Source organism: Mesocricetus auratus, unplaced genomic scaffold (genome assembly GCF_017639785.1).
Source record: "Mesocricetus auratus isolate SY011 unplaced genomic scaffold, BCM_Maur_2.0 Super-Scaffold_100026, whole genome shotgun sequence".
Classification (NCBI taxonomy): Eukaryota; Metazoa; Chordata; class Mammalia; order Rodentia; family Cricetidae; genus Mesocricetus; species Mesocricetus auratus.
In genome coordinates, this window is record NW_024429207.1 from 523,217 (window position 1) to 549,512 (window position 26,296).

The window sequence follows — 26,296 nt, forward strand, 5'->3', positions numbered from 1 at the left end:
AATGAACTGATATAAGGAAATATGGAATGGTATTTAAATGAAAGACTTAGAATATTTGGACAAGCAATTGTAAAATGCTTAGAATTTTAAAAATGTCTAGTCTAAATGCTTATTAGAGTATTTGAAAGATATTGTTAATATTCAGGCATCTGTATTGGCCTGCCCTTGGGGTTCTGACAGGACCCTCCTCAGCTGCAGCCACTAAGAGCACCACATGGGCACATTCGTTAAGTTCCCTTTTAAAAAGGACCTGCCCACCTTCCATCTCTCTCTCTCTCTCTCTCTCTCTCTCTCTCTCTCTCTCTCTCTCTCTCTCTCTCATTTTTATAATTATAACAGATAACAACAAATTATTATATGTGTGTTTATTAATTTTTAATTTTATTTGTGTATATGTGTGTCTGAATGTATGCAGCTACCCACCAAGGCCAGTAGAAAGCATGGGGTCCTGTGAAATTGGAATTAAATGTGGTTGGAGCTGCCTGCTTGTGGGTGCTGGAAACCAAATCTGGGCCTTCTGCAAGAACAGCCAATGTTTTCTAACTACTGAGTCATCTTTCAGGCTCCCTTATGTTGTATTTTAACATTCAGACAATATGTTTTTTATTTTCATTTACTTTTATTTATTTGCCTATTTTTTCTGACTTTAGTGTTCTATAAATTTATTCATTTTAAAAAATCTTTGGATGAATGTATTTGGCAAGTCTACATATATAATATCATTTAATTAACAAAATATTGTTAAATTTCATTTTATTAACATTTTACTGTTAAAGTATTTCTAGTTTTGAAATTAAATATATGGTTGAGGGGTTGTCCTTCTGTGTATCTGTTTCTCTTATTGGTTGATGAATAAAAAAAACACTGTGTGGCTAGTGGTCAGGCAGGAAAGATAGGCTGGGCTATTAGAGGAGGAGTATTCTGGGAAGTGTAGGCAGACAAGAGTCATCATGTAGAGCCTGGGAAGAGAGCATGTGCAAGGCGTTCTCTGGTAAGTCATGACCATGTGGAAATACATAGATTAATAGAAATAGGCTAAGAGTTACGACAGAGCTAGCCAATAAGAAGCCCTAGTCATGGGTCAACAGTTTTATAATTAATATAAGTCTCTGAGTGTTCATTCAGAGCTCAAGGATGGCAGAACCTTGCTGGGCCAGAAACATGCATGCTACATATGGTCACCTTAATGGCAACAATAACAACAAAAGACAAAAACATCCTTTGAATGTCCATATTCTATTACAGTGGATATGCGGCCATATTTGGTGTGGTTACAAATCTAGGCAGCAATGTCTATAAACTGGGTGATTTCAGAGTCAGGGAGCTGCTCAATTGGTCTTATCTCATTAGTGTAATAAAAAATGGTCCCTTATCATGGTTATTTAAGAGAGCCACACAGACAGTTAATTTAGCAACTATGATTTGTTTCCACAGTTTATGGCCCCAAACAGGGCATTTTCTAAGATTGAAGACAAGCAGTTAGGAGATTGGCTACTACCCAAGAACAATAAAAATATGAGATTCATCAAGGGGACTATTGTCCATAAATGTGAGCATAGAACTAAGTTCCAGATACTCAATGGAGAAATTATGTCTGTTATGGTTCAGCCTCATAGCTGAAGCATTTCAGCTGAGCCAAACCATCAGTAAGCCAGGCAGGTCCTACAGGCACTTAGCTGGTTATGAAAACAGACCACAGCTATTCATATATTACCTCCACAGACATAATATTTTGGAACTGACTGCCTATGTAAAAAATGATAGTGCATACTTTCAGTTATGTAAATTCCATACGAAGTTAAAAGTGGGCTGTTGTGTTTAGGAACACACATTTAGACAGTATAAGCATTCTTGTGTTTCCTATTTGAGTTGTTAGTTACCTTTGAGAGGCCGAAGTGTGACAAGGAGGGGCAGTCCTCTGTTAAAATGCACACTTGTTTAATGAATTTTTGATTTGTTGGCTTTCATAGTTACTATAAAAATGGAAATAAGTTCATTAGCATGTCAACACAAAGGAGTTGGAATCCAAAATCAAGTTTGTTTGTTGTTATTAATTATACAAGGAAAGCAAACAATCAAAATCCTTCAGCAAAAATAATTTTTCCAATTTCCTGTTCTGCTCAGCCTCCATGAGAGACACTCTTAGGGATTGATTACAGTTGAAGTCTCATTGAAATTGTAATTCCAATGCACTAGAGGCAACACATCCATCTCAACACACATTTTCATATGAATGAAGTATCTTTGGAGCATCCAGAGTTCAGCTGCAGGAGCTAGACAGATGACTCAGTAGTAAGAGTACCTGTTGCTCTTACAGAGATCCCAGGCTGGTTCCAGGTTACACATATTAGCTCAGGATCACTGTGACTCCAGTTTGAGGGGAATCCGCCTTCTGTGGAGATGAGGTGACCGCACAGTGCACATACATACATACATGCAGGCACACAGACACACAGAAAATAAATCTTGTTTCAACATCAAATTTGAGTCCCAAGTCCTTGGTAGTTTTCACTTCCTGAGGAGTTCAAAAACAACCTCCTCTTTGAGAGAAAAGTGTTGTGATGGGCATTTTGTAACAAATATGCTAACACAGTTGAGGCATTTTTAGTCGTCAGGTCTTACTTTGAGCTTGGTCCTTTCCATCCAGCTAAACATCATCGCTTCCTCTTCCCTTTGGGCCTCCTGCTTCTGCTGCAGCTTTGTGTGTGAGCTCGACAATCTGGTAGACACAGGAGTTGTGCATATCAGTTAATGAAGTAGCAACAAGTGGAGCCTCACAGAATGCCTCCAGTAAACTCATGAACTGCAGCTGAGCTAGCAGCCTGGCTGTGGCATTCATGACCACTATGCCACTTCTAAGACGCTCGGTTCCTGGAGTGTCTTTATGTTTGATTCTTGGGATAAGACATAGAAGATCAAAGTTTTTGTTTGAGAGTACTGCCTCAACTTGTATTTGTATTAATGCCTCGTGGAACGGACCAATGGAGTGATTGTTAATATTACATGGGGATTTATCAGATTGGCTTACAGGATGTGGTTCAGATAGAGAATCGTGAATTTTCAGTTCCAGAGGCTAGATGTCTTACCAGTCCCGATCTGCCACTGGAATCCCAGAGAGCCACTTGTCTTCAGTCTCCTTGGAATGAAAAAGAAGTGGTAACAAATAGATGAATTTTCAGGGAAAGTGAGGGCAAGCAGGCAAAAAGCAGTATTTTCTTTTTTCATGTCATTTATTTTTCTTGACTGCTACAGGAGTAGCAGTGGTCCTTCCTGATTCAAATGATCTGATGACAAAAGGCCCTCCCAGGAATGGACAGCAGCTTGGGTTTTAGTTGATTTGAGGTGTAGAGAAGTTGACAACAAAGATTAGCTCTCATATACTTAAAAGTAGAACTTAGGCCATTTTGATTTTAGGTTTAGAATCTAAAAGTGTTTGGTAGTAGCATCAGCTATCAGTTGTCATGCATTGTAAAAGCAACTGTACATCCTGTCTCCTAATATCTGAAAGACCAATAGATAGGAAGACCTGTGTGTCTGACAGATGCTATCCAGTTCTTGTCATAGTCACATCTGTTGCTACCTGTAGCTAAGATAGTGCATACGGCGGTCATTCAGCAATAGCCTGTGTCCCAAGACATCACTCTTGTTGATGACCTTGTATCTTCCTTCAGAAAGATGATGCCCAAGAGCTACTTGTTGAGAACCCCTCACATGAGCCATACTATCTTCACGAAGAGCAGCCACTAGCCTGTGGACACTCAGAGTGACCATTATTTGCACACAAAAACTTCAATCAGGTCAGAGCAATTTAAAACCAACTGAACCATGGTGAAGAGCTGACAAGCATAATTAAATCCTTTCAGACCATCAATCAGAGTGGCAGCATGATTTTGGTGAATATATATCCTGTTTGCCTTTAGGAGTTCTTGTCATTAATAAAATGCTATCAAAATGTTAACATTTTAATAATAATGGATTTGGATTTTAGAGAACACAGCACATTGCAAAGAAAGTGATAAAATAATGGGGAAATGCCCCCATTGCTATTGTGTAGATTCAAACAGACCCTTCTGCTACTGAAGATGGCAGCAGGCAACTCTATTCCGGAAACTTTTTTTTTTTGGCAAATAAAATAAAAGGACTGATGTCAGTCAAATTGCTTTTAAAATCATGTAAATACAGAAATCAACTCCAGAAACAAAATCAAACATGAACTCTAGAATCTGGGCTAGCAGAACTGCTCCACCACATGTCCCATGCAAAGCTCCTTGTCAGGCTGGTTTTACTTGGACCATTCAAAGATCTAAAAACAATCCAAATAATTTAAAAATAAAATATCATGCTATGATTACACTGGTATGAAAACAAATCCAAGCAGGATTACATGCATTTCTTCTTTTTATTCTTCAAAAGTTGAAGAAATGAAAACATTTCTGTGCATCCCCAAACTGTTCTTCAGACTCAGCCTCTAAGCTTACTATGATTATAGGCTGTCAGATCTGGTACAGGTTCTGTACGCTGTCTCCACACATGAAAGTCTTCGACCTATGCTCAGGCTTGGTAAGCTCCCACTAGGATAAATACTTGATCACTTATTTCTCAATGATCTTGGCCAATATAACAAAATAATGAAGTCTTGAAGGAAGCCAACTACGAACATCTTTATCTGTCCTCAGAAAGATGAAAAATTGAAAATAAGGATAAAAATATCATGTTTGCCACCAATTGAACATAATGGGCCCTTGTGGTGGTTTGAATGAAAATGTCCCTTCCCCCATAGGCTCACAGGGAGTAGCACTATTGGGAGGTGTGGTCTTTTTGGAGTAGGAATGGCCATGTTGAAGGAAGTGTCACTGTGGTGTGCTTTGGGGTTTTTCTTGTGGCTTACTGATCTGAATACAGAACTCTCAGCGGCCTCTCCACACATACATCCAGAGGACCTGGCTCAGACCCATACATAATTCAAGGTTTTTGCTTTAGTTTCTGTGATCCACTGAGTCTACTTAGGTTCTGTGGGCTGTGTTCTTGAGGTGTACCCTTCTGACTCCTACAATCTTTCCTCCTTCTCTTCTGCAGAGTTCCCCTGGCTAAGTCATACAGACATTGCCTCTGAAATGCTCCTCTGATCCATTTCCTTTCTTTTCTGTCCCACGGCTATCATCCTCATTGTTCCCTTGTTATGCATATTTTACAAGAGTACTTGATGCTTCTCATAGTATGTAATGCCCTTAAAATAAATCTCAGGCATCATAGACAGTTTTTTTTTTCATCTTCTAAAAATTAGGCTTACAGAGTTGGGTAATAGTAGCAGTGCATGCCTTTAATCCCAGCATCTGGAGGCAGAGACAGGCAGATCTCTGTGAGTTCAAGTCCAAGCCTGGTTTACAGAGCCAGTTACAGGAAAAGTTTTAAGATTATAATATAATTACAACATTTATCCCTCCCAAATCCTACCATATACCTCTCCTTACTCTCTTTGAAACTCATGGCCTATTTTTCCTTCATTATTATCACATGTATACATGTTTATGTCTAGACATATATTTCTAAATATAATCTGCTCAGTCCATATAATGCTCTTGTATGCATGATTCCAGAGTTGGCGTTAATTACCAGGTAACCAAGTAGTGTGCTCTTCCCTGGGGAAGACTATTTCTCCTGCTCCCAGTATTCCTCAGTTGCCTGCAGTTCTTGTGTAGGGTTGAGGCCTCATGGGCTTTCTCCTTTCCACTTTGTCATGTCCAGGCGTCGGCCTTGTTCACCTCATATTTGGTCGGTCATGTGGTAAGACATTATGGTGCAGCTTCTGACATTACTAGGAGACACAATCTCACAGCAAACTCCCTGATCTTATAGCCCTCACTATTGTTCCTTCAACTCTTCTGCAACCCTGAGCCTTAGGAGATGAAGTGTTTTGTAGATGAATGCATTGGGATGAAGCTCCAAAACTTTATCTTTTGATTGGTGGTGGTTTTCTGTAGTGGTCTCCTTTGCAAAGAGAAGCTTCCTTGCTGAGGAACGAAGACTACAATTATCTGTGGGTTAGAGGACAGATATTTATAGACTGTTGTTAAGGATTCTGCTGGCTTTCTAAAGTAGTGGACATAGGTCCTTTTTCCAATATTTATTACTCATATTCATAATCCATAACTGACTAGTTATCTAGGTTTCCAGTACCAGACATAGTTTCCACCTTATTGAGATGGTCTTAAGTTCAATTAGAAAGCTGATGTTATACCAAGGCTATTGTGTCACTATTGCAACCTTAGGGTTACTCTGCCAGGCTGGCCACTGATCTGGTTCATTGGTGCCATAACTACTTAGATCGTTGGTTGTCTCCTACCTCTGAAGCTAGCGTGGTATCATGATAGTTCTCAGGGAGGAGGAATTCAGATGAGTTCCTGCTCAGGGGTTTCTGGGACCTCTTTCTGAAGTGCATGGTGTGTTCAACAATACAAATCGACCTTCCATCTCTGAAGGTCAACCAAGGGCAACAATGATAGCCTGTGTGTTTTGGGAGTCTCCTGGAAAACTCTGGCCAGCAATTCAAAAAAGCATTTTTGATAGGCAGTCTTTGGATCTTGAAGAGAGCATTGTCAGCCCAGATGAGGAAGGTTCATTAAATCTACACATGTATATTAATACACTGAATTGCATGCATTATAGGTTTTTCTTTATGTAGTTAATAGTATGATTATTTTCCTCCTTTTTAGACATCCTTTTTCATATTTTACCCTTCCCCCTTCTTCTTGCATATATCTCCTTACCCTTTCCTAAAATGCACCCCTTTCCCATTTAGCCTCTCAGGTCACTTGTACCCTGCCATTTCCTTTACCTCCTCCTACCTTTTTCTGTATTCACTCCCGCCTTCTCCCTAAGAGACCCCCTTTTTGCGTATCCCTGACCAGACTGCTTGAACTCTGTTAGTTCTCTCTCTATTACTCCCAAACCCCCATCCTTTCAATAGTCCTATTTTACTTTCTTGGTTTCTGCAGTTACTATAAGCTACATATTCATTTCTGAAAATAAGGAGGTAGGAGTCTCCAATGAGAGAAAACATGGGAGGTTTGTCTTTCGTGACTCTGGGTTACCTTACTAAATATGATGTTTTAGTTTCATCCATTTACCTGAAAAGTGCATGATTTCACTTTTCTTTACAGCTGAGTACTATTCGTGGGCAGGTTGTTTATAATAGGCCATTACCTTCCCAGGTTTACTTGAGCCTATTGTTTTACATGTACTAGTTTAGTTGGAGCACAATATTGAGTGTGCCTCCAATATATCTGTACTTGTTCGGTATGTTTTGTAGCATTTATCGTGGCCCTCATCATTTGCCACAACAGGCATCCTTTCTCTGTGTCACTCTATAACAACAATATAAAGGCTTTAACATTTTTGCATGTAGGTTTGTTCCACCTCACCACATAAACAGCGTCTTTAAGTCTATAGCTCTATGTAGCATTTCTCAGTATTTATGCCTGTTTTTGTAATTTAGACTGTTGGTTTGATTTTGGTAACTTTATTATAACCTTCAGTGGGGGTAGAAAGTGATCAATATACATTTGTATGTCACTTGAAGCACAGTAAGTATTTAGTTGAACCTTGCTTTATTGATAAAGTGTGGCTACTTGGGAGAGTAAAAAAAAATCAAGGTTTTAATACAACTAAAGAACTTTCAGATTATAATTACTACACATTTCATTTCTTGGCTCCATTCCATTTGAGACTAGATTTGTTGGTGCTACATTCTCCATCTAAGGCCTGGAACTAATTGTTCCTGCTACGGGCTAGACAATGCTTAAAGATGCTGCCTGAAATTATTGAATGGTAAGGACTGAAAGGAGTTCAACCAATATCAGTTTCTCATTGACACCTTTCACGGTCTACAACATGTTCTTTACTTATTTTGGTTATGTGAAAATCTTTGGAATTGCGGTATAAACACATATAACGTAAGCAGAACTTCCATTCTCTGTTGGAAGCAAAGCAACAGGAATTAGACTAAGTCTGGGTGGCCTACAGCCTAGGTGCAAAGTCAGTGCTCCTCTCTGCTATTTAGGGACTTGAAAAACTTCACCTTTCCCCTTTATAAAAAAGTAATTTATCAGCCTTGATAGAGGGGAGCTAGGACCACGCGTCCTGAAAGTGAATGTCACAACAAGTATAGGAAAGGAGCCGCAGTCCCGCAAAACACAACCGAAGGCAAAGTTTCAAACGGCTGCACCCCGCCAACCCGGGCCGGAACCCAGGAAGAAGCGAGCCCTGGAGGGCGGGTCTCTCGTGGCCACACCCAACCCCAGTGCTTACTACGGATTGGCGGACTGACCGAGGGCACCGCCCCCTCCAGCGCGCGTGCCCTGCAGCGGGGTGGGTGTGTCCCAGTGAGTGTGAGCGTGCGCGCTCCAGGCGGAGGGCCGGAAAGGGGGTGGGGCGGCGGCGCGCGCTCCGGGAACGTGCGCACCGGGTGCGCGGGGTGGGAGGGACTGGTGTGCTCGGCCGGCCGCAGGAAGCGGAGCCTGGGGACCGGCTGTCGGATACCGGGGTGCGCCCCCGAGGGGAGGTCGTCGCGATGAACACCGTCCTGTCGCGCGCGAACTCGCTGTTCGCCTTCTCGCTGAGCGTGATGGCGGCGCTCACCTTCGGCTGCTTCATCACCACCGCCTTCAAAGACAGGAGCGTCCCGGTGCGGCTGCACGTCTCGCGGATCATGCTGTGAGTGCAGCCCGGCGGGTGGGGTGAGGGTGTGTGCGCCGTCCCCGCCCTGCGCCGCGGGTCCCCCCACCCCGGGGGGGGGCACGTGGCCCCGGCGGCCTTCGGACCCCCCCCCAGCCCTCCGCGGTCAGCTCCCGGGCGGCCCGGCTCAGCTCTCCGCTTCCTTCCTGTTCCTCCCGTCCCCGCAGCCACCCTGGCCAATGAGCGAGCAACACACCAGCACACCCACGCCCGCGCTTCCGCCCGGCTCCTCCCCTCCCTGGGGGCCTGCGAGCGCGCGTGGGGACCCGCGGTGTCAGCCCACCCCGGGGCTCAGCGGGTGGCCCTGGTATCGCGGCCCCTCCACCGTTGGTCCTTTTTGACAGTCCATTTGCAGGCTTTGCCTTTGCTCCCTCTGGACACAGCGCCACTGCCTTGAAGTTAGCGTGCCCATGTGGGCAGGGTGCACTGGGGCGGTTTGAGCACCCTAGCCTGCGAATACAGCGCTTTCCTGTTGTTTTTGTTGTGGTTCCCTTAGCCAGCAACCTGCATCAGCCTTTGGAGACACTAAAAATAGAATTTCAGAGCGGCTGCCCTTCGCGTACTGCTTGTTGTATTTATAGCATTTCTCTCTGTTCCCTGTCACTTTTGCATTCAATACAGTGGTTTTAGTTCTTGTTTGCCCTGAGAGGTCTTCTTTAGTCTTATTTTGTTAGTCAGAATCGCAACTGCCCCCACTTTGTCCACTGCAACTGCTGCATCTTTTGGTTTCTAAGTTGCCCTATATTGATTCTTGTTAAATACTGTTTACGATTTCAATATATGTGACTTAGATACCAGCCCCCGCCATGACTTCCAGTTCTGCGAGGGCCTAGATGAACTTGAAGCGAATTAAACGTTGATGTGACCTTAAACGGCTTTCTTGCTCTTGTGCTTGTTTACTTTTGTTGACAGCAGAGAAGGTAACTGGAAGGATTGTTGTGCTGATATAAGATAGTTGTGGGAAATACATGGTGGCTCTCTGACATATGGAACACTCATAAACATATGCTGTTTTCCGAGTCACCTTATGGCCACACGAAGCCTCATTCACTCTTTTTACCTGCTCTCCATGAAGTATTTGCGTTCTCCTTTTAATTTTATTTTTTTTACCCTCCCTTGGGTTTTCTCAGAGGTTCTCTTAAGGCATATTAAAATAGCTGACTACCTTCTTTTATACTTGAATTATAATACTTACTTACACACTTACAGTTTCTTTAACTTTACTCATTTCTTTGTGAAATTTCTGTTTTACTGATGCACACATCTAGCCGTTGCTGGTTTAAATTGCGTAAATTTTGTGTGATGCCACGAGGGATGGTGAAACTTTTATTTTTACTTCCAGAAAAAATGTAGAAGACTTCACTGGCCCGAGAGAAAGAAGTGACCTGGGATTCATCACATTTGATATAACTGCTGATATCCTTCAACAAAAATAATTTGTTCTTTTTTCTTCTGTAGTTTTGAAATGAGATGCAAGTGTAGAAATTAGATGAAGAGTGAGTATGAACATCGACTCTACCACATTTTCATCAGTAAAAATAGTGTTGATATTTCCTTGTTCACACTTTAAGGAAACTTGGGACTCCTAAGTTAAGGAAACGTGGGACTCCTGAGTTAATTGTGTGAACATAGCTTAAACTCTTCATTAATTTGGATCTAGGAATGAAAAGATAACATATGATTTTGGTTAAAGAAGAGCTCAGCCCAGCCTGCCTAGCAATAGTTCATTTTCAGCCCCACATAATTCTCCATCTCTTACAAAACAAACAAACAAAAAACCCTTAAGTTGCTGGGCGGTGGTGGCACACTACTTTAATCCCAGCACTTGGAGGCAGAGGCAGTCGGATCTCTTGAATTCGAGGCCAACTTGATCTACAGAGAGAGTTCCAGGACAGCCAGGGCTGATCGACAGAGAAGCCCAGTCTCAAAAACCAAACAACAAAACAAAACCCCGTATGTTTAAAAAGAATTGCATCTGTGGTGGTTCAGAACACCTTTTATCCAGGAGATAGTGCTGCATTATGTCATCCTTAGAGTCAGAAATCTTAATGAAGCCTCACTGATGAGTTGTTTTCTCTGTATCTTCAGAGCTGATCATCTTAGCAACTTTAGTCTTCCTTAGGTCACAGGTTAGAATCCTGAAAGTGTATCATCATCATCATCTTCTTCAAGCATATGTTAACAGGTTTACCTGCTATTCATCCTGAAACTATTTGCAATTTTTGTGCAACAAATTACAGGATTCAGTTACAGAGTAGGAATTAGTTTTAAATGCTAGTGTTTCCTCTTAGCAAAGAATCCCACACAATAAGACATCGTGATTTTTACTGACCTACAACCAAGTCAACTTGTGTAGGATGCTGTCCTTTGCTAATTAACTGATCTCTGTGCAAATGTGCCTGTTCCTTCTTTGCATAGTGATGACTGGTTCTGCTTTAGACAGAATTAACGCTTCAGTTTCTTATGTTTATGTTTTTAAATAAACTTGCCAGCTAGTTATATTTAGAGGAACAGGGAGGATGGTAACCTGTCCTGACATACACCCTTTTTCAAATGTGCTAGATTTTTACAATATATTTATCGTGTGTTTCTCTCTTAAGTTATTGATTTGATTTTCTAGACTACCTGTTGTATTTTATGCTCATGTTGCTATGGATGTTTTAAGAATAAGATCTGTTTGAAAGTTGTATCCCGCTTTGCAATCTTTAGAGTCCTTAATTTGTTTACATCTAGAGAACATATTTGATTGGAATGTTAAACAGTTATTTCTTTATTTGTCAGCAGAGTATTCAACAAAAAATAATGTAAGTATTTCTCTAAGTATATTATAATAGTTTCTTTCTAAACATTACTTCTTATGAAAGAACATAGTTTATTAAAAATGACCTGTCAGGAAGTCAGTTCTCTCCTACCTTAAGGATTCAGGATTTGGACACACTGAGTCTTCTTACAGGTCCAAGAATAAAACACGTTTTATATATTCAAAGTACCTGCCCTGCATAGCTTAGTTAAAACAAACAAGCTTGGGAGACATGGTTCTGGTAAGAAAACTTTCTCCCCTGCACTAGCCCGTTGATACTGTGTGTGCACCTCGTAGCTCTCTAGCATTGTAGGACCCAGCAAAATACGCATGCTGCCTTACAGCAGAGTATTGTTTGATGGCCTTAGCTTCTCCTGTAATGCCACTATTGAAAGCACTGAACCGTTTAACACATCACATTGAGATGCAAAGAAACAAAACACTGCTTCTGTGTTGTTTTTGCCAAAGCAGTTCTGTAATTTGTAATTAAAAGTGGGTCTATATTTGATTTGACCTGTATTATTATTATTATTATTATTATTATTATTATTTATTGGCCTATATTGGTAGCATGCTAAACAGCATCATATACTAATTTTGGTACTACAGCTAAATTGGGAGTATATGCTTTATGCCAGGTATTTCACTGGGAATTGGGAATCCTGGGGAGAGCTTTAAAGCAACAAAATATGTCTTAAAGATAGCAGACAAAGCTCTCCTTCAAAACAAGAGTTTTGATATCTACATTTCAAGATTATCAAAATGTATTTTAAAAACAGGAAAAGTTATTCTTCAAAGTAATGAGTCACTACTATACATAGCACTATTCAGTGGGTATCAAAACTTACGAGGATCAGTGTTATTTTTATGATGAGTATATGTGAGTTGTATTTGTAATTCTGGTATCTCAAAAATCCAGTAAGATAACACTAATTTGGAATTAAATCCCTGCTTTGGTGAGTAATGGATATATTTCCATTCGTCCATCAAGCTCTTTGCTTACTTAGACTTTGAATTTGAAATGATAATATTTCTAATGAGTTATCTAAGTGACTTTGAATTTGACGTAGGCTCTGAACCAAGTCGTCCTCTGGGACAAGATCGTGTTGAGAGGTGATAATCCAAAGCTGCTTTTGAAAGATATGAAGACAAAGTATTTTTTCTTCGATGATGGAAATGGCCTCAAGTGAGTGACCCTTTGTCATTTTTAACGTTGTTAAGTAAGATTGGTAAGAGAAAGATGAACTGTATTTTTATTTTAAAGGAAAGTGTGTGCCTATTGTTCAGTGGTAGAGCACTTACTTGGCACGCACTAGGTGTGGTTTAACCCCCAATCAGGAAAGAAGGGAAGAGGGTAGAGCTAGGGACAGGAGATAAAAATAAGAGTAAAGCAGTCTGGGAGAGAAGTGCTGATGTTTTGAACTCATCTGAAAGACCGAGGAAAGACGAAAATTGTCATGTGGTGTAGTAATCACTTCTCTGCTGAAGCGAATGCAGGCATCACAGTAAAAGTCCACAGCTGTTAGGTTTGCTTGCTGTGACTGATCGAGCACCAGGAACAAATGAGCTGGAGAAGAAAGGCTTCATTTGGTTTACAGATTACAGTTCATCACCATGGACATGAACTGAAACAGAGACCGTGGAGGGATGCTACTTGTTAGCTGCCTCAGTTCGCTTTCTTACACACTCAGGACTACCTGCCCAGGGATGGTACCACCCACAGTAGGCTGTAACCTGCTGTCAATCATTAATCAGAAAAAGCCCCACCTGATGGGGGTCCTCAGTTGAGATTCCCTCTTCTGAGATGACTGTATCTTATGTCCTGCCGACAGAAAGCTAACACGTGCAGCAGCTTTTACTGTTGGGTGTACAGGGACACGGGCTTTCTCAGGAGGGGTGTGATGACACTGAAGGTACAGGTCTGCTTTCTGAACTCCATCAGGACAGCCTGCATGAGGAAATGATGTGCTGGGTCAGGGCAGATAGCTAGGTTTCTGGTTTTGATTCTCCAAATCAGAGTGCGTGACGGCCAAGATCTCAGGTCATGTTGACCTTTGTGTGGTGTATAAGAAAGGGTTTAGGAAAAGAGCTATTTTGACCTAAACATACCTTTGGACTTACAAATAAAGATTTTTAAACATGATCGATTTTGATCTGCTGGAGTTTGCACTTCTAAAGAATAGCAAAATTAGATTTCAAGTTATTGCCATCTGATTCCTAGCATGAGTCTCTTTTTCTCTTCCTTGTCTTTTATTCATGTAAATGTTTTTGTTGGTAATTAATTGCAGCTGTCAGTTTAGGTTGGTCGTTTAGGCTGCCTATCAATTTAGAGCTGGTGTCTTTCTGGGCTATCTGTGACTGTCAAATGTTATGAGGAAATTGTTCTGTTTTTGTCTATTAGAAATAGCTAGTTATAAAGGAAGTGTGTGGCCCCATAGTACTTGATTGGAAGTATTTTTATTAAATGAAAAGTTCTGCTAACCTTTGTTTTTGACATCTTTTTATAGGGGAAACAGCAATGTCACCTTGACGCTATCTTGGAATGTTGTACCAAATGCTGGAATTCTACCTCTGGTGACAGGATCAGGACATGTATCTGTCCCATTTCCAGATACATATGAAATAACGAAGAGTTATTAAATTATTCTGAATTTGAAACATATTTTTATACGTGATGAATTGCATCTCATCTTTCCCCTGTATCTTCATTTGTTTTTGGCTATATTTTTCTTTTTTCTTTCTGTTTTGGTATAAGAAAAGCTAACATCAAAAGACATAGTGGAAGTGAAAGGTCATGGGCTGCTTAAGCTTAGTTTGCAAACAAAACAAAAGTCTGCCAGAGAGGAGGAGTGGAATGAGGCTACCGCATAGGAAGAGCTTGTAGGCAGGGTACGTTTGAAGGCTTTCTTTTATTTGCATTGTCTTATGCAATATACAATGGGCATAAAGGGCTGTTACACTTCCAGGTGTCTATAGAGTCATAAGAATTCTGAATTATTTGTTTTGTTTTCGTGTAAGTTGATAGTGATTGTGACTTACACGTGAACACTCTATCTTTTAGTGAATGTTAGATTACTGGGAACGTTAATGTGGATCTTTGAAGTCCCACTTACAAAAGAGCAGAGTGGTAATTTTATTCCATTTGTTTTAGAAATCCCCAAAATACTTGTCTTCCTTAGGTGAATAGCAGCTTTCTCCAAAGACCAAGAACCTCTTTGTATGCTGTAAAATCTTGCAGGCTCATTTTAAAGTCTCAACTCAACCAAATGTGTGTCTTTTAGTGTTTCCAGAATGCTCTTTTGACTATCTCTGTATAAATTTTAAGCTTTGCCTTTGAAAGTTGAAAATGTTTGCATGGATTGCCTTCTTGAACTGGATTTGTCCCACTGAACATGCCTCTTTAATTAGCTACAGTTTTCTTAGCTCCATATTTTAACAGTTGGAATAGTAAAATTATTTGTGATGTTTATCCGTCTACAAAGTTCTCTCATTTGTTTGAATGTTGTCTTGAGTCATCCTAATGAGGTAGATGATGCAAATGTTAGCTTTGTAGGTGAAAAAATTGAAGCCCAGAAACTTACTGACTTGCACCCAAATTGGATAGTAAGTGGTAGAGTTTTCTGATACCTGGGCTTACACATTAACCCCATTCTCCTAATTTTATTGTAGTTTTTATTATTTTGCATTCCATCTAAGAATGATAGAGTGTGAAACTAATTTTCAGCAACCACCAACTTACACAATGATATTTTTGTCTGTGGCTATTCACTTTTACCCATATTAAAACTACTTGGGTTTGTAAAATAATTTAGAGATTAAATATGTTATGTATAATTAAATATATAGTTATATTTGACATGAATTTTTTTTGTTGCATGGATCAGGACCTTCAGCGTTACCAACTGCAAACTGCCTACTTAAATTCGTGAACAGACACTAGACACTGTAGGTCCCCCCAGCAGTAACCTTTGTCAAAGGGCTCTTTTCTAGCAGTAGCATAAATCAGTTAGCATTTGTTCTCTTTACCTCATGTGAAGTATATCACTGTTTAGTGGCATTCATTTCAACAGCTCTTGTATGTGGTGGTGCAGTTCTTACAAATGCATGTGCATGAGGTTTTCAAACCAGCAGTGAGGTCAGAGGTACAGCCCGAGTGTGGCACTGGCAGTTTCACTAAACATTTCAGGCTCTCTGTTTCCTTGCCTATAAAATGACCCTTTCCTCTGATATAAATCTGAAGTCTTTTCTGTTCAGCAGGTCATGAACAGGAAATCATGTTGCTTATCTGAAGTCAGGGAGGTGATGGAAAGATTATAGTTCCTAATGATCTGAGCTTCTGCTACATTTTACACCTGCAGAGTTGAGCTTTATGCATTGAACAGATACTAGACGTGTAAAATCTGCAAGCGTCAAGGCTGAGCATATCTGGGTGGATCCTGGTTAAAGAAGCCATTAGCAAACCTCCAGCATTAAAGCCAGATCTCAGGTCCTTTAATAGCTCACTGCATTTTGTAATGAGCTCCTCTGCTAGTCTAGTACAGGCAAACCAGAGCTGAAGGTTTTAGAATTACCATTTATTTGAAAAGCCCAATTTCAGGAATTTGGTGAGGAAACCCAGGAAAGCCCAGCTGGCACAATGTGACAAAGGCCTTCACTTTTACTGGACTCACATTGCTGCTTAGATACGGCTGCTCCACTGTGCCACTGGCCCTGTTTCTCAGGAACTCGGTTTCTTTCGTGTGTGCACAGCTGTGTTAGTTTGTATTAGTTCTCTGCCTTATGAGGCTCCTGTGCTGGATACGCATCTCTGGTCTCTGTTTTTGAGAAGTCTGATCAGGTCTCTACAGAGACTTCCGCTCTTAACAAACTAAGGTGATCTGTGAATAGTCTGCGCCCAGACCTGACTCTGGGAGGAGAGGATAATTGCAAGATACATAGTGGAGAGATTGCAGTTAGAAATGAACTTGAAATTGTAGCAGTGCATCCTTTGCGTCTCACCTAGAAACAGCTGCACCTGTGGGCTTCATGCCCATCCATTGCGTTTGGTGTCTTTATGCTGCGAGGAAAGCAGCAGCAGCAGGAACTGTTTAGATTGTAATAGGAAAATTGGTTGGTCTGAATGGCTTTTCTGGTAGTTACTTACCGTGGTCTGGCTAGTCAGTTCTCTGTGTGGAGAAGTGGGCTCCAAGGATCGAAAGCGTTGGGTGGGGCTGGTTCAGGTTAGTGGAGGGTTTGCTTTGTTACACTTTGAGTTAACCTGCAACAGATGTACAGAGCAGACTTTGTAGCTGTGAGCTTTGACTGTCAATAAACATCTGTCTATTTCAAAGGCTTCCCTGGCTTTTAGTAGCAAGCCTATGTACCTTTCTGTGAGACTGCCAGTGGGTCAACATTGTACATTTCAAAAAGCTATGCCATAGTTTTTATGCAATTTGGGAAGTTGTTTACTTAAATAATAAATTCACAAGAAAATAATCCATAAAAATGCAGAATATATATGTGAAGATTTTCTTAATTACAATAAATATTCAATGTTTTTATAATAAAATGAGTTTTTTTTCCGAGTGTGTTAAAGGTGTCCATATGTATAAGTTTCTTCAAAGCTGCTGAACTGAAAGGATACCCATTTGTAGTAGACATCAGGTTTTAGGAAGAAGTCTGCGGCCGCGCTTTGGGATTCATTAAACCCAGGATGTTCCGAGGGGCTGTGTACCCCAGTACTAGACCACACTCTTTGAGGGCATGTTGTCAGCTCTGCCCTTGTATCTTGCCCAGCACCCAGCCCGGTGTCCAGCAGATGATAGGCAAGCACCCCACCATATGGATGACAAATTGCTTGTGTCTGATGTGACCCAGCCATGGAGACTGCCTTTCACTGTCCCCTTTGTGAATGCCGTCCTTTTTGTCCTCTCCTCCTGACTTCTCTTCCTCTCCAAGCTCAGCTGGACTGCCCAGTAAACAGGAGTGTTGCTCCACGCCCTGTCACTGCTTTCTCCAGGTTTTCATAGTGAGAGAACTAAGTAAGAGTGGCTGTGGCAAGAGGGATTAAGGAAACAGTCCAAAACTCTAACAGACTGAAGTAAATTCCTCAGGGCATTTTAAGCATAGCCCTGAAGAAATGAATCCCACTGTACAGCCATTTGAAAGCCCAGTGTGTTTCCTGAGCTTCCCTATATGTATTAACTCTGATTTGGCCCAGTTGACATCCCTGGACCTACTGAGATGTGGAAATTCTCCATTCTTAAGATTTTCTCAGAAGGAATACCTATCAGTGAACTTATGCAAAACAAAATTGCCCCATCAAAATAAAATCTAGAGTTTAGAGTCTTCCATTGGGTAATAAGAGGTTTGGTGCTATTTTTTCCCAGTGCTGGAGTTTAAGATTTAGTTATTCATTATGTATACAGTGTTCTGCCTATATGCCAGAAGAGGCCACTAGATCTCATACTAGATGGTTGTGAACCACCATGTGATTGCTAGGAATTGAACTCAGGACCTCTGGGAAGAGCATCCAGTGCTCTTCTGAGCCATCTTCCTACGCAGCTCAGAGAACGGGGCCTGGGGAGCAGCTGTGGCCGCTCGCACACAGTGGCAGGATGTGATCTCTTCTGGCAAGAGGAAATGAAACCATTGGTAACTGACAGCGAAGCCTATCTGAAGGGCTAATGAGCTAAACAGCACCTGCAGTCGGGCTGGGTGGTAAGGGTGACTTCCAACAAGCAAAGCGAAGGAAGCTACAGATCTGTCATAGCCTTTCCTTGTAAATGACTTCAAGATTCGGATCCCAACATCAGGCTGAGGCTTGAGCACTGTAACTCCGACATACATTCTCCCAAACGGGAGTTGCTGCGTCCAAGAATAAAATGTGTGCTGGGCTGTCTCTCCTACTCCATGAGCCCCCATGCCGGAACATCTTTGCTATTTAGAAGTTTTGCTTCACACTTCTTTGTCCTCTTAGCTTTTTCCCTAGAAAAGCATAAAAGCAAAACTTCTGTTTTCAGTACCATTTTCTGATGTGTGAGCACTGATTCCCCTTCAGGGTAAGTACTTCAGTGTAAAGACAGTGTCTGTGAGGCAGCCCTGAAGTTGCTCCCCGTGCCTCTCACTTACCTGTGGGTACCCGGAAGTAGGTGTTTTGGAGTAACTGTGGGTACCTGGAAGTGGGACTTTCTGGAGTTGGCAGCAGAGGTGCTGATGAAAATTAAACGTTTTGTGACACAAAATATGTTTCATGCCTGTGCCTCATCCGCATACCCTTTCGGGGGCCTGGAATGGCTGTATATTTCCTAGCTAATGACTGAATGCAAAGACTTGAAGGGACTTACTGACCAAAGCGAGGAAGAGGATTCTGAGGTGCTGTGTGGATCTGGCCTGGCTTTAGTTTGGTGGGAACTGGATCCTGAGGACTCTTCCCAATGGCTGTCTCCCAGGTTAATTAGTGAAGTAGGGTGGTTTCCGCTGCTTTGGTGGCTGCTCCTTCTTTTAGAGACAACCCAGAACTGCCACCTCCATGTTTGTGTTTTCCAGTGCGCTAAGAGTCATATGATTCTGCTCAACACTGGGGAGTCCACTTAGCACTGAGTTCACACAGAACCCATGAAAGGTAACAGCAAACTTCCTCTAGCTGAAGTGAATTTATTTTTACTCATGTAGTGGCTGCTGCGGTTGTTAAGGGATCCTTCAGCCATGTGTAATGGAAGGGTTTTGGGCCTGTCGTCTGAAGATTCATGTTCTTTCACTTCAAGCCCCCATGGATTGAATTAATTGGGTAAGGTTTCAAAAAAAAAAAAAAAAGAACAAATAGAAAAAAAAAAAACACCTGCTCAGCTTGGCCTCTAGTGGAACACCATCCACATCTTCCAGGGGAAAAGGAATTAGACAGCCCAGCATTGCTGCAAAGGGCATGTGGGAAATAGTTTTCAGCTGGGCAATCATTTCTCAGAAACAACTGCACCACAGGCAAGAAGCCTGACTTTTTGCTTAGTTCAGTGGTTCTCAACCTTCTAATATTTCGACCCTTAATACAGTTCTTCATGTTGTGGTGACCTCCAACCATAAAATTATTTTCATTGCTACTTCATAACTAATTTTGCTACTGTTACGTAATGTAAATATCTGTGTTTCCTGATTGTCTCGTTGGCCGCTGTGAAAGGGTTGAAACTCACAGGTGGAGAACCAGGAGCATATCTAATTAATTATGTTACCACTTTGCTTATGTCCATAGGCTGAAACTGAGCATTGGGGAACAACCAGGTGTCAAGAATGGTTTTGTTTGCTTGCTTTGTTTTTAATTTGCGTGTGCACACACATTTGGTATGTGATGTGCAAACATTAAGGAGATTGAAAAATAACGTATTTTGTTTTCTTGTAGTGCTTTGGTTTGGTTTTTCCCAGTTTATGTTTTAGCCCTCTGTGTTTGACCCTCTGTATTTACATAACTTAATGCAATTGAAATACGTAAAAGGTGGTTTGCTGAAGTCTGCTCAGATTGACAACTTCTGTCCAGAATTGCTGATGGTGTCTGGGCTTGGAAGAAATAGGAGTGTTACTTAGATATGTGTAGGTAATCTAACTCCCAAGAACATACTAAAACTTCTGTATCACCACAGCTTTGATTTAAGGAGTAGAAGATTTGTTTCATTCATACCACCAGAACACACATACCTTCCTCACTGTTAATGTCCTTGCTAGCCTCAAAATTGCCAAATGTTTTGCCGAATCATTATTTCGTTAATTTGTTCCCCTTGTGTGTGTAGGTGCATGCAAATGAATACCTGTGTGTGTGTGTGTGTGTGTGTGTGTGTGTGTGTGTGTGTGTGTAAAGCCCTTATTGGCTAGCAGTTTTCTGTATGGAGACTTGGTTTCTTGGTTTTATTTTAGAACATTTAAATACATATTGCTGTGTGATGTAATAAAAGGCAAGGAAATGAAATTGTGTTTAGGAAATTTTACCTTTGCTGTTCTTGGCAGATTAATTCTTAAGGACTCCCTGAAGACACCAAATCCAAGATGCTTGAGTCCCTTAGGTAAAATGGTGCAGCATTTGCACATAATATATATGTAGGCTTTCTCATATGGTAAATCTTGTCTTGATTACCTACCATGCCTGAAACAATGTAAATGCTGTGTAAAACTTTGTGTCATATAAGGGTGAGAGAGTCTATACATGTTCAGAACAGACACAGCATTGCAAACCTAACTGCATAGCACAGGCAGTAAGAGTTGAACTTCAACTATTTGACACACTTGGGTGGATCTACAAATGTGAAAACTGATTTGGTTTGCTGTGTATAGTGGTTTGCCTACATGTTTTGTTTCTGATGCACGAATTTCAAAACATCCCGTAGTGAATTTTCTGTTGATAAATAATAAATTATTCTCTCTCTCTCTGTCTCTCTCTCTCTCTGTCTCTCTGTCTCTGTCTCTGTCTCTCTCTCTCTCTCTCTCTCCTCCTCCTGCTTTCTAACAAGTTTCTCTCTCTCTCTCTATTCCCCCTCCCCTTTCTAAAAAGTTACAGTTCTGGCTGGGAAAATGGTTCACGATGTACAAACCACATCACATGATTTAGTTCCTTGGAAAACATACATGTACATACTATGGTTTGCATTTGTAATTGCAGTGTTCCTGTGTGGAAATCAGTTGGAGAAGGGAGAAAGGTCCTGAAGCTTATGGGCCCCAAGGCCTAGAGTATGAAGTGCAGAGAGAGATCCAGAACAAGACAGAAATCAGGTTAAGAACTGATTTCTGAACTCTTCTGAGCTGTGTTCACATGTCCTTATTTACATACTTATACATATGCAAACCATGTGCAAACACACGCACACATACAAAATAACTTGTTTTACCTCAGCCTTGGTGATAAGGGCTTAACATGAAATTATACATATAAAGAATTATTTCCAAAGAAAACAATCAAATTCTTATAAATGTATTTCGCCTTTTAAATATTATGATGGATAGAAGCAATACATGACCATTTCCATGTAACTTAGTGAATAACTCTAAATATATCTATTGCTGCTGCTTAAGTCAATTACTAGAACAGTACCACTGCTCCTGGCCTCATTTTCCACATCTTCTGCGCCACCCCCCCCACTCCCGCTTTCACTTTGGTGGGCATTAGTTGCCAGCTTCACTTAGAAGCTTCCATTTTTCATATTTTGCTGCCGTTCTGAATAAGAGGAGGCTCTCGGTAGTCGATGAAAACACGTAAGAGTTTCTTGCATCGATGAAGGCTGATCTAGGATAAACTACGTGCCTTCATTTCATAGTCCAGAGTGGAAAACAGAAAGGTTTCTTTTGGTACAAAAAAAAAATCTGATGTAAAATCATGGAGCTTCTAGTGTGACAAGCATCATTCCTATTCATTTGTTGACTCAAGCATGTCACATAACCAAAAGTCTGCTGACTGTGGTTCTAAATTCCATAAGGGAAATATTGCAGATTGCATGGCATTAGGTATAAAGAAGGGAAGAGAGTTCTTCAGCATGTGATATCATTCATCAGGTGTTTGTGATGTAGTTTAGTTTTACTTGGTTATGAATGTAAGTTGATCTTTACCATAGAAATATTTGGGGGTCAAAACAAAAAAAAAGCTGGGTGTTGGTGGCACATACCTTTAATCCCAGCACTTGGGAGGCAGAGGCAGGTGGATCTCTGTGAGTTTCAGGACAGCCTCCAAAGCCACAGAGAAACCCTGTCTCAAAAAAAAAAAAAAAAAAAAAAAAAAAGAAAGAAAGAAAGAAAGAAAGAAAGAAAGAAAGAAAGAAAGAAAGAAAAGAAAAATATTTGGGGGTCTTGATATTTTGAGTGAGCACTAAATTTAAATAATTGAGATGTCTTTTGTGCAAATCTGTAGCTCCATTGCTATGCAGTAATCTGTTGTTAAGGAGTCATACATGGCAGTCCCTCCATAGGAAGCCAACCTGGAACCAAATGGGTTGTTCTTCAGTAACAGGGTTCTTTCTAAAGGGGAGAACCGGATGAAGAGAAGATGAAGAAGACAAGAAATCTGGTGTCTTGCACAAGCTATATCTTATGCCAGGCAGATTAGTTAAGAACTACAGCATCTTATATAAAGTTTTCAGGGGGAAAATGAGAAAAAGTGGGAAAACCATCATACAATGAGATGAGTCAGCAGTAGGCTAGTCAAGCAATGTTGCACAAAGGGGATCCAGGGCCTGAGCACACAGGAGCCTTGGGGTGGATAACCACAGCCCTCTAGGGCAGGAAGAATTCTCAGGATGAAGTCACAGCTCCTCCAAGGTCCTGGCCTCAGGTCAGTGCTGGCTTTCCCAAGAAAATTTCTGGTTTTAGACAAAGACCTCTTCCTTCTCTATACAGCAGGGCCTCAGGGAAAGCATTGGATCAGCATGGCACCCAAGGAGGCATGTGCATTCACCCTTTTTCTAGTGGACATTGGTCTGTGTCCGTGACTGGATGTCAGAGTTTGTTTCCGTAGAAAAGAGATTTCTAGCTGGTTTATGTCCGTGGAAATTTTTAGACGAATACCTTTAACATTGTTAAGCATTGGAAACTTCTTATTAAGACAATTAAAGGCATTTTAGGGAATAAATATTAGCATTTTAAAGTATGCACTGGCATTACTCTTAGGCATTAATTTTAACAATGTATCAAAGTGGAATTTCAGCACCATAATGATCTAAAACTTAGAAACATTTTCTAGTAAATTCTTCCATAATGGTTAACATTTTTATTTTCTCTTTCAGTGATATTTCTCTTCAGCAAAACTTTGTCCTGTGATATATACTATAGAGAATGAATGATATTTTGACATTTTACTGATAACTTTAACTGATTGTGTGTGTGCATGTGTAGATTCAAAATCATCTCTTAATTTATTTTAAAGTTTTGAACATTTTTTAAGAGGGAACAAATGAATTATTTATAACATATATCAATATTTATAAAAACAACAGCACATCATACAGTTAAGAACAAGACTCATCCCAGCATTTGGGAGGCAGAGGAAGGTTGATCTCTGACTTTGAGGCCAGCCAGGTCTACAAAGTGAGTTTCAGAACAGCCAGGTTTACATAGAGAACCTCTGAAACAAAAACAAACAAAAAAGAAGAAAACTCACCCTGAGTCTATGTATTATTCTTGGAATTAGACAGAAGTTCTCATGGATCACTGGTAGACAAGGGCAAATATTGTGGAATTGTCATAAAGGCAAACAACTTGACCAGGAGTGGGAAAGAACATCAGAGTATCTCTATGTGAACACTAGAAGATTCACAGTAGTAAAAACCCAAAAGCAGTTGAAAATGCTCAATCTCTACTCCGTCTCCCACCCCTTCTCTCTCTTGATTATCTCTTTTTTAAAAATTATTTATTTTATTGGAAATAGATTCTTCTCTCATACAATATATACTGAACACACTTTCTCCTTCCTCCACTCCTCCCAGCTACCCATCACCTCCTTCTCTCTCAACCCCCTCTCTCTGCTTCCTCTTGAGAGAACAGACCTCCAAGAGAGGAAAGTCAGATAGGACAAAACAAGACACAGTAATCCAAGGCAAGAGCTCTTATGTCTCGACTGGACAAGGCAACAACCCAATAGGAGGAAAGGAGTTCCAAGAGCAGGCAAAAGAATGAGAAATACACCTGCTCCCACTGGTAGGTGTCCCACAAAATACCAAGTTATTCTAGAGTACATTATACCTCCAGTTGGCAGTAGTACTCAACTGATGAAAACAGCCTACTGGAAATTTTGATGGCTACTGGATGTAAGTCTTGGTGAGATGAGTGTAGAATATGCATGAAGAAGTTATGGAACTCTTACTAAGGCAGGTGTCAAATTATCTCTGACTTCAAAATTTTACGCCATAGTAAGAATCTGGATGAGGTGTGCCTTTGTTCTGTGAAGGGAAGTCATGAAAGGAAATAGGAAGTGAACCTGAGCCTTGGACAAACGATCTGAAGGTCACTATAGGAGAAGGACTGCATATTGAGAACACATGTCTCCATGTACAGAGTCCCGAGCGCCTGTCTGAAGAACATTGCTTTCTGAATCTATCTAGGAAATCTTAGGGACTTTATGCCAGTGACTTTGACTAATCATGAAACTTTTCCTAAGAGTAAATATTTCTCTTATGCTTGCTTCTATTTGGCTTTGCAAACTTTAGTTTTGGCCAAGTTGGCAAGTGTTCAGTGCTATCATAGTTTGGTATCAGCTTTTATGGCTAAAACCTTAGACTTATTTTCGTGCATTTTTTTCTAATTTGGATTTCTTTGGTAACTCTTGCCAATTTTCTGTTTCTGACATTGATTTATTGCATATTAATATACTGCACCCCATTATAGCTTATATTTTCATCATAAACAAAATTTTAGTATTGCATTTTCAGCTTTTAGTTAATTAGTGCTCTTGTAGCTGTTTTCCATCATAGCTACTTAACACATATCAAACTGTAATACATAAAAGAAAATGTATTGGCCATCAAGTCAGAAATGCCTGGATTTGAATTCTGGCACTGTCACTTGATGGCTATGTGAATCTGAACAAGTTATTTGGGAAATCCTGCTTGATACTGATTGAATTGCTTACGCAAAAATGATGCATAGCATGCATTTAACGCATTCAGTCTTCCAAATGCTGCTGTTATCATTTCTATTTTAAAGAGGAGAAAACTGACTGATGTAAACATGTGCTGAAAGCGTTGCTCCAGATGGGTTTGGTGACCTGGGATGGGATGTGTGAAGCTGACTCTAAGGGGAGACTCTCTCTGACCACTTGTTGTCAAACAGGTGACCGCAGATCTTCTGGGCTGCCTTTTTTAAATATATATATTTAAAAAAATATATATATATATACAGTTTAATGGTTTACCATGAACAGTTTTACAATCAGATTTAGCCTACATTTCTAAAAGTGGTTACAATAATTACAAGTTTGTTCCTTGCCTCTTTCCCCTTCTGTCTTCCAACTCCCCCACCAGTACCATGACCTTTTTTATCTGTATCTCTATTGTTAGAAGTATAAGCAATCTTGCAAGTGGCAAAGGAATTTTTCCAACTAGACACATATACAGGTAGAACAGTGTGCCCAGTCAGCAGCACATGAGGTGATGCAAAGTAAGAGACAACTTTGTATCTAGTGGTTAATATTTACATCTGGTAGGGCCTGGGTTCTCACAAACAATTCACCAGCTAAAGCTGGATCAATCCACTGTACGTTTTGTACTACTCTGTCTCCTACGAGAACATACCAGATTTTTCCATTTATCTTATAGTTAATATAACTTAGAAACTTACTTTTAATAGTTGGTACTTTATCCCTTATTCTTATGTCTATCTCTCTTAACATCTCAGGATATTGACACAATTATTAGAAATGAGGGAACTGTGGGTTTCTATGAATTTACTTCATTCTGTCTCTAGCCTGTTCCCATTAACTCCTGATATCATTTATTTAATAGCATTTCTCAAAGACGCCAGTGATTAAAATCATTTTTTGTGAACAGTTATACAAATATGTAACATTAAACTTCATGACCTACTGTGACTCATTGATAATTTCTAATAATTAAGACACTAGACCATAGTGAAAGCAAGGAGAGCACACACACTCCCAGGTTCATGCCCAGAACCATGCAGTGAACTGTCCATGGGTCCTTGCCAAGTCAGTCAGGATCTCCAGGGTCCTGCCACAGGAGAGCCATCCATGTTGTTCTCAAGCCTTGTTCCCCAAAGAAGTCACATGGCTCTCACCAGACATAGGTGAGTTGTTTGCCCATGATC

At 40.6% G+C, this 26,296-nt stretch overlaps 1 protein-coding gene and 1 long non-coding RNA gene across 2 annotated transcripts; one reads left to right on the forward strand and one right to left on the reverse strand.

Moving 5' to 3' along the window:
- Positions 1 to 350: 350 nt before the first annotated feature.
- On the reverse strand, positions 351 to 5,638 carry LOC121134181. The gene is made up of 2 exons (XR_005871223.1): positions 3,087 to 5,638; positions 351 to 2,719 (listed from the first exon to the last, which is right to left on the reverse strand). It is a non-coding gene; the product is annotated as an uncharacterized LOC121134181 (long non-coding RNA).
- Positions 5,639 to 8,451: 2,813 nt separating this feature from the next.
- On the forward strand, positions 8,452 to 15,002 carry Spcs3 (signal peptidase complex subunit 3). Its single transcript, XM_005066688.4, has 5 exons — positions 8,452 to 8,712; positions 10,076 to 10,149; positions 11,461 to 11,537; positions 12,604 to 12,719; positions 14,041 to 15,002. Exons 1-5 carry the CDS (start codon positions 8,570 to 8,572, stop codon positions 14,171 to 14,173), a joined length of 543 nt encoding a protein of 180 aa, XP_005066745.1. The 5' UTR covers positions 8,452 to 8,569; the 3' UTR covers positions 14,174 to 15,002.
- Positions 15,003 to 26,296: the final 11,294 nt, after the last annotated feature.